The sequence below is a fragment of the Tupaia chinensis genome, unplaced genomic scaffold (assembly GCF_000334495.1).
Source record: "Tupaia chinensis unplaced genomic scaffold, TupChi_1.0 Scaffold138390_1, whole genome shotgun sequence".
In the NCBI taxonomy this organism is placed as follows: Eukaryota; Metazoa; Chordata; class Mammalia; order Scandentia; family Tupaiidae; genus Tupaia; species Tupaia belangeri.
The window spans coordinates 2,653,202-2,662,344 of NW_006198287.1; the positions used below are offsets into that span (position 1 = coordinate 2,653,202).

General features: G+C 38.2%; 1 protein-coding gene across 1 annotated transcript; it reads right to left on the reverse strand.

Annotated features, from left to right (window-relative positions):
- Window positions 1–3,032: 3,032 nt before the first annotated feature.
- Window positions 3,033–4,098, reverse strand: LOC102498707 (defensin-5). The gene is made up of 2 exons (XM_027765461.1): window positions 3,846–4,098; window positions 3,033–3,267 (listed from the first exon to the last, which is right to left on the reverse strand). Exons 1-2 carry the CDS (start codon window positions 4,015–4,017, stop codon window positions 3,137–3,139), a joined length of 303 nt encoding a protein of 100 aa, XP_027621262.1. The 5' UTR covers window positions 4,018–4,098; the 3' UTR covers window positions 3,033–3,136.
- Window positions 4,099–9,143: the final 5,045 nt, after the last annotated feature.

A 9,143-nucleotide genomic window follows, 5' to 3' on the forward strand; every position in this document is an offset into this window, starting at 1 on the left:
GAAAAACCCCCAAAGAACCAGAGCTTTGCACTTAAAAGAGATCCGTGGAGAGAGGGGTGGGTTATCTCAGGAGGTAGAGGTGAAGAACTATGATACACTAAGTTCTGGAGCAGAAACCGGGCCTGGAATCTTGGTGAGTGGAAGGGGTGCCAGCTGGATGGATCCTGCAGAGTCTGGGCATCTGGTTGGACGTGGATGTCCAGTGAGGATTCCCTTACCTATTGCCTGGTCCCTTATGGTGCACCTCTTGGGGCTCCTCTTGTTTCCTTTTAACTATAAGACTATCATCTTTTAAAATATTTACATAAATATTTTAAATAAAAGTGTTGCAAATAATAAAGACACACAAACATGTAAATATAATTATTAGTAATTTAATTTATAAGTTATTTAATATATAAGATCTATGATATATTCTTGTATACTATATGAATTATAATATGCTACATATGTTAAAAATATATATACACATTATTAGAGAAATACATGAAAATAATACATACACATACGTAATTTGTATATATGATACATGATATATGATAGACTATCACTTTTTTAAAATACTTACAGTATTTTATTATTTCCATATTTATTTTTATATCATTTTTTTATAATACAGTATTTTATTATTTCCATATTTATTTTTTAAAATAAAATTTCAAAAAGTATACATTAGAGTATCCCCTAACCATAAATGGCCCAATTGAGAGCTTTATGAAGAGCATACAGAGATACTTGAAGAGAGTTCCAGTACAAAGTAATCACTATGATCCTTGGAGGCGGAGATGTCTGGCTCCTCTGCACAGCCATACTCTTGAATTCCCATGGATGCCTCAGCCAGTCAATGTCTGTCATTAGCCTTAGTGATTCCCTGTCCCCTTTAGTATTCAGAAAACCCTGGTTCACAGCCAGAAAACATGAATGAAGCCCCTTCTCTCGAGCTTGTTCTTTTCTGTCATTGCTCACACAAGTGTTTTGGTCCAGACTATGGCATTTTTCCAGGAAAAGTGTTTTAATCTGAGGTCCATTGTGAGAGACACTATCTTCCCCACAATCTCATGAAATCTCTCAGACAATGACATCCTATAACATTCCACAGCATCCACCTCAGGACTAGGCCATGGCTCAGGCTGACAAATAGCTATTTCCCACACCACTGACCAGCTGGAAATGCCCAGGTCCAGGGGACTCAGGAAATTAACCGGTGGGGTGCACCCTGTGAGAGTTGCTACAGAGAGTGATCCATGGGGCAGGCTCTGCATCATAGCCCTCCAACAACTCGATCCTTCTTTCTCTGTGGTGGAGCCTGTCAAACCTGCATGTGGCTGGGCCCCATTGTCAGCTCAGCAGCTTCTGGCCATGTGATCCCTCCTGACAAGGATATGTTGGTAGAGTTGGTACTTGTGGAGAGATGACCTCCTTGTCACAATCCTTCCTAACTGGTTTCTAGCTATGTCAAGAATTGTCTGATGTTGTGCAGCTTTCAGGGTCTTAATATGACAGATGGAGGACAAAGCCCAGCATTGAGGGTGTAGTAGAAGAAGAGCTTGGGTCCTTGAAATTCTCACTGAGCCACTTAGCAACCTGGCAAAAGTTTGCATTTGTCCTGAAGGATGAAAAACAAACAAACCACCAATCCTCCCTTAAACCTTTCAATTGAAGTGAACTTTGTTGGGTATGGTATTATGCAGTCACTTTCAGCTTAGAGCCTCCCAACTCATGTAAGACCATTACTTCTGTGTGATCAAGCTTTCCTAAGTGATTCATGTATCTTAACACACTGACTCTACAGAATAATCCCATAATTCAATACTTTGATGAATATCTAATTTTACAAACATTGAAATTAGGAATAGGATGGTTAATAGACTGTTCATAGTCATGTAGAGAGGAAGCAGGAAATAAAGGATCCAAACTAAACAACTTGGTCAAAGGTTCCTGTCTCAACCAGATCACATATGAATAGACCCAGAGGGTCTAATTGTACCCTACAGCCTGGATTGCACAGGGTTCTTGAGGTCCACATATGGGAGGGTTCAGGGAGACAGAGGACTCTGGGAAAAACAGGAAAAGCATAGTGTCTGCATCATGCATCCCAATGTCATGCTTCCCATGAGTGTGACATCTGGGACTAAAGTTACTGTGGCTATGCCTGATGTGACTGTGCTCAGGGGGACACGGTTCCCTCAGCCTGAGCAGACTTGATTGCTATTCCTACCTGGCTTATCTGGAGACTCGAATTCTGAAGTGCTTTTGTAAATTCTAGCAGGTAGAGGCAGCTCTGGGACCCTCTGACATTCCCTAAGACCCACTGGGCTGTTCCTCTGCATGGGTCCCCGAGCAGACTCTAAAAGTCTAAACTCATCTTAGAACAGATTGATTTTAGTTTCTTGTAGACTACATCAGTACTTTGGCAGAACACAGAGATTTAAGCAAACTGTTATATCTAGAATTATGTACAAATATCTGACATTGATGTCTATTTGTAGCCGTCCAGCCCAGTACTATCTTTTCATGGCTTGCACCAGTGTCCATTCCCAGTGACACAAGAGACTTTCAGTGATAATAAATGTGTGGTTGAATTTTTAGTAATAATTAGGTGAATGAACTAGGTCTATTCAATAAACAGATTTTTCTTGCAAAGAAAAGATATAATGTTAGGTGCGTGAACTAGGTCTATTCAATAAAAATTCCATATTTTGGAAAAGACAACAGATTTTTCTTGCAAAGAAAAGATATAATGACTCTGGAAAGTTAAAGGCAATGATTAGTGCCTTGGCTAACATGTGGGGAAATTCTTTGAGAGTGAATTGACTCAAAACTAAGGCATAATTAAAAGAAGCAGACAGAGAGGTCAGCAACATTATTTGATTTTTCATTTCAACTTGATCAAAGTCTGCATTTTTCACTGAAATTCCTAGAATTTGGCATCAGTATTCATTTCAGGAGATGGAAGTAAAATTCTGGTGCTTACATCCCCAAAAGTTCTGTGTATGGCATTCTCAAGCATCAAAGAAGAGCAAACACAGAGCTCTTGCTACAAGGAATTTATTTGTGAAGGAGGAAAGATATTGTTGATGAGGTACAGGAGTAAAATCAGTTTCCTTCTAGGTCACAAAATAAATTTGAACTCATTTTACTCTGTTCTTGATGTACGGCGGCAGCAGAGGTTGAAGGAGACGTTACTGATGGTGCATTTCCCTTTGAGAATTTCAGGAAAGTTACACTTGCCGTTTTTGCAAGAGCAGTTGTAGGTACTTCTTTTACCTGGGACATAGGGAGAGCATCAGTCATTGAGTACTGGGGTCAGAGTTAGGTGGGAAAGAGAATCCAAGAGAAGTTGTGTTGATTGGAGTGGGTTTATTATGTTGTCACCAGCATAATAAATCCCGATCATTATGGATAGATAGATAGATACAGATATGCGGCCAGTGATCACCATACACAAGGAGTCTCTTTGTCCTTTATCTACCCTTTTCCTGTGCTCCTGCTCCAATCACACGTACATCTCAACACATGTTTAGACCCATCCATATTCTAAAAGCTCTTCAATAGAGTAAAATATTTTCCACAGACCTAAAGCTACCATTTTATATCCAGAAACAAAGGCATGTCACTTCTTATCTAAAACCTAGTGAATTTCACCAACACATCATAAAATCAGACGTCTTGGCTAAAGAGAATCTCCTAGAATATTTAACTCCCTCTGTTCAATTTATAGATGATAAAATAAAAATCCAGACATGTTTAATGAAGTAACCTATATGATATAGGCAGTTGTAGACCTGAAACTGTCTCCTGTCCTTCTCTAAACTCTGTAACTCTGCCATGTTGGTGACTCTCACCTGCAGCTCTAAGAGCAGAACCCTCGTCTCCTGTGAAGTCAACAGGCACATCTTGGTCCTCTGCCCCGAACTGTTCCTGGTCCAGAGCCTCCTCAGTTCTTGCTGGAAGTGGGTCAGCCTGGGCCTGGATGGCCACTAGGAAAATGGCAGCAAGAAAGACAAGGGCCTTCATGACTGGATGTCACCCGGAGGATGGGAGAGCAGGATCCTGAGTATGTGACAATTGAGAAGTCAGCCCGTATTTATAGGTCTGCTGAAGACGACGGATGCAGTTAGAAAAGGTATGGGGAGGGTGAGGGTTGCCTTTCTCTTTGGGTTCCTTTGATGCCCTCTGTTCTCACAGCTTTCATCTCCTCATGAGCTTGTAGGTTTAGTGTATGTACTCGGTTCACATTGATAGTGGTGATGATAGTGGTAATGCTGTTTTCCTGTTTCCCATCTGCTTCAAAATTTACTTTTTTTTTTTAAGAGAAATTTTGCCAAAGGGGATGTGCGATTGCTAGAGAAACAATGAGACAGAAACCGAAAATTCTTCCCCCAGGGCGATGGCTATGCCACAATCCTCCTCTTCCATTCTCCTCTCTGGATCTTGGACATGCATGCCACGCATTGGGAATCAAACCACAGTTGACTACATGGTAGTCCAGAGACATAACTATTTAGCTATCTGCTGGCCTCGAAAATATAATTTTTAATATTGAAAAAAGATAAAGAACAGTGCTTTTGTTCAGTAAATTCAAATATCTCTAATTTTTCAGAAAATGGGCCCTACTCTTTCTGGAGGTCTGTATCTCGAAGTTAGGCTTGGATACCAATGGAGTAAAGAGCTAATTTATTGTAGAATAAATAAAAACTTTATCGTTATGAAGGTTGTTCTGATATTATGAAGTGAGTGATACTGCTGGGTATTGTGTGTAGAAGTAAAAAACCTCGATAGGTGTTATGCAAAATGAGCTCAGTAGCATATTACATAAACAGTTGGTCTCAAATTTAAAGAATGTGTACATATTCTGCCTTCATTTAGGTATGTTTGATGATTATAAATTGTACAGATCTAAAGTGTAGAGCATGATGGTTTGGTACAGGTTTACCTTTGGTACCTTATTTCATACCACATACAAACATCAGCTCTAAATGAACTGAAGACCTAAATCTAAGACTTGAAGCATATAGCTACTAAAAGAAGCCATAAGGGTAAACTTTCTGACTGTGACTCAGTGATTTTCTGGATATGCTACCAAAGGCAATGAGTATAAAAACACAAATAAACAAGTGGGAGCACAATAAACTAATAAGATTTTTCACAACAAAGGAAACAATAAACTAGGTAAAAGGCAACCTAGGAAATGAGAGGAAACATAATGCATAGATGTGATAAGGGGTTAAATACAAATATATAAGGACTTCAAACATCTCAATAGCAAAGAAAAAAGAAAGAAAAACCTGATTAAAAAATGGACAAGACTAAATAAACATTTCTCTAAAGAAAAGATTGTTTTCAGAAGTGATGATGTTACCTAATGGAGATGAAAAATTGATACTGTCATTTACAGTTTTCTATCTTTAAATTTATCAGGATGTTTGACATAGCCTCAACTCACCTTTGAGTTATTATTTTTAATTTAAAAAATGTCGAATGCATTCACACAACACAAAATTCTTGAATGAAGTATTTTTCTCAGACCCCCATTTCCTGTGTTTCTATTCTCCTTTTTAGAATCCCCCATATAAATATTTATATGTTATTCTACATTTTATTCTTTCTAATTAATTTTGTATCTTAGGGCTTTCATTACACCAACAATATAAGCCTGGGCAGCATCCATATGTGGCTAGCTTTGTAGGCTCATGAATATAAGAACTGTGGTGATATGGCTTTTTCCACATGCATTTCAAAAAAATGTCCAGGATATCCTAGGTGTATCTGCACAGGCTAGGTATACTGAAGTAAAACCACTGCAGAGAGTCTGCTCAGGTTGTAACTATCACACAGGGTTCTTATTAGAACAAAGCCTAGTGCATGGTGGTACTGTGAGAGCTAGGCGGCCATATTTATTAAGTTCGGGGAATAACTACAAGTTGATTTTTTTATGTAATGTGTTAAGGGTCCAAATATGTATTCCAGTCATCAAATTGTACACTTAAGATAAATAATTGTCATTTGTCAAACATAATTGGTAATTAATTGTAGATTACACCTCAATGAAGGTAGAAAAATAAATAAAATTAACAAACCCCAGAACTGTAGAGTTATCAACCTGCAATGCCAGCCTGGGAGAGTTATACACACAAGACTCCAGCTCAAGAGAGAAGAAGTAAGAACCAAACCTGCCTAGCCACTGGGGCAAGACCTCTGTACCAGTGTGCTCAGAATGTCAGATATGGGTCAAAGGAGATTATTCTCCAACAATAATACTTAAGACAGCTTTCTTTTTGGATGTTGGGCTTACTTGGCATCAGTGGCCTCTCATTTCTTGTCTATTTCCTACTTTTTGGAACTATCCTATGTCTTTTCTATCATTTTTATTTAGGAAGTAAATAATTTCTTCTTATTTCACAGGCTACAAGTCAGAAAAAAAATTTTCTTCAGAAAAAAATCATACCTTAGCATGCAAACATACCTGACTTCAGTGTGACTCTAAACTGTGGACTTGAATTTGAGTTAAGACTTGAGGTTATAATGGCATACATATATTTTGAATGTTAGAAGGAAATGAAATTTCAGATCAATGGTGAGATATCCAACCCCACATTTACAGTGATGAAGTAAAGAGCTGTATCGAAGATGCTGGATCCCACATGGACACCCAATAATTGGATCTCTTCCCTATTAAATTGAAAATCATAATAGCACAGGTATGACTATGCTCAGGACCCTACAGGATAGAGAATTGGAAGAGAGAGAATTGTAGCATGACCAGACCCCATTGGAGGTTGCTTTCTCTCTCTCACTCATTTTCCCTTTGTCTCTCAGGCTGGTGTATGGCATTAAGGACAAAAGGACTCAAGGTGAAATTTAATTGTTATTGTGATGGTGATGAGGTAGAATCTTTGATCTGTTGGTTTTTAAAAAATATTTATTTAATTATTATTATTATTATTTAAAAATATTTATTTAATTATTACTATTATTATTATTAACTTTGACCAAAGAGAGACGAGAGAGAGAGAGAATGGAAAAGTTAGAATGGAAGCTGCCATTTATGAGACTTAAACTGTTAATGGCCATGTGGGAGCACAGTATTTTAACCACAGTGCCACCTCCCCATCCTGGGAGGTAGGATCTTTCAGAGGTGATTAGTTCATGGGAGCTGAGCCTTCTAGAATGAATTAACGTGATTACTTGGACCACAGTTAGCGTAATGGCTATGTCGCTGGACTCCCATGTAGTCGACCGCGGTTTGGGTCCCGGACCTGGCGGCTTAAACTCACGCTGGACACGTGTGCGTGCGTGCGTGCCCAAGATCCCGAGAGGATAATGGAGGAGAAGGGATTGCGGTATGGCCATCCCCCCTGGTGGGTGATTTCTCACTATCATGAAAATGAATTAGTTGCTATGGGATTGGAATACTGATAAAGTTCAACTTGAATGTCATTCTCTGTTTCATGTGCTCATTTGCCCTTCTGCCTTCTGATGTAAGATAGCACTGCGCATGGGCCATTGGCAGATATTCACACACCCTCTTGGATATCCCCATATCCAGTTTCATGGGCCAAATAAATTTCTATTGTTCATAAGTTACTCAATTCGTGGCACTTTATTACAGAGGACAGAATGGAATGAATTCAATTGCTGAGATCCATGTAGAGTGAAATAATTCTGGAATCCATGGGTACTTCTGAAAAAGTATGCATAGTAATATTTTTTAACTGTTGACTTATCTTAGTATACTATGCATTTGGATTTTATTGTCTCATTGTGAGATGGCCTTTTAACCCTAATTCTGGATTCTAATTGAACCCTCTCTGTGCAAATATTTACTTGTTCATTGTGAATTTTAGATGTCTATGTCACTTGCTACCCGTGGTCATGGAAAACATAATAATTACACTATCACCTAGAAATTTTAACCTACAGAAATTGCTCAAAAACCTGGATCTCTTAAAGAGGGCATATACTTTCATGAATGAAAGGTTTGGTTTACTAGCCTTCATCTAAGAAAGATTCTGAGAATGTATTGTCTACCTTTGGAAACTAAGAAGGATTTTAATCCTACTTTAAACAGAATAGAAGATAACGTAGACTAATCCACATGGATGTTCATGAATATTTAGACAGATGGGGAACAGGGAAGATTATCAGGACCATATGACTTATGAAATCATCTAGGCACCTGGCATATAGATGAACACCTGGCGTAAGTGTAACACCAGATTAGTGGTACATCAAAGGGCTTTGGGAGCAGTAAGAGAACTTCATATGATTTCATTCTCTCCTCTCACTTACCTTACAGTCACCACAGTCATGTGTACGCAAATACTGAAGTCCAACTCTAGCCTGAAAGGTTCTCAGTTCATGCTTTTTAAAAATTTTTGCCAGAGGTTGCATAGCTAAATTAATCAGAGAGACAGTGAGAGAGAAAGATGGAAAGGAGAAAACACCCCAATGGGGAACGGTCACACTACAATCCCTTCTCCTCCATTTCTCCCTCCTTTGGAGATTTTTAGGCACACATGCACGTATACCCAATGTGTTTCTTTTTTTCTTTTTGAACATGTATTTATTTATTTATCTATTTATTTGTTGTACTTTTCAAGCTGTCAGGTCCAGGACTCGAACTCCAGTTGGCCAGCACCTTCACCACCATACCACCTGTTGGCCCAAGTTGCAGACTTCTTCTTTTTTTTTTTTTAATTTATATTACCATCATAATCTTCTTTATATTACATTGGATTACATATAACTTTACATTGACTTCCTTTGCTTTTTCAAAAGGGAATGCCATGCATGTCAGTCAATACAGAGACATCAATCTCCCCGCTTTATCATTCAATGTCTTTTCCATGCATTTCCCAATAATTATTATTATTATAATTTTTTAAAACAGTCAATCACTATTTCTCATTTTGCTTGTTAAAAGACTTCACCCATCATGAAATACTTCCCAGACCAGTCCAGTTGAGAATACTATACACGTCATCATCAACAGATAATAAACCATATCTGTTTCTCACTAACATCCTCTCTATTGTTCACTTGCTATCTTTCTCTATCCTCTTCTCTCTCTTTTTTTTATAGTTTTCTTTTTATTATATATTTTTTTCCCATCACAACACACAAATGAATTTTCCATCCAA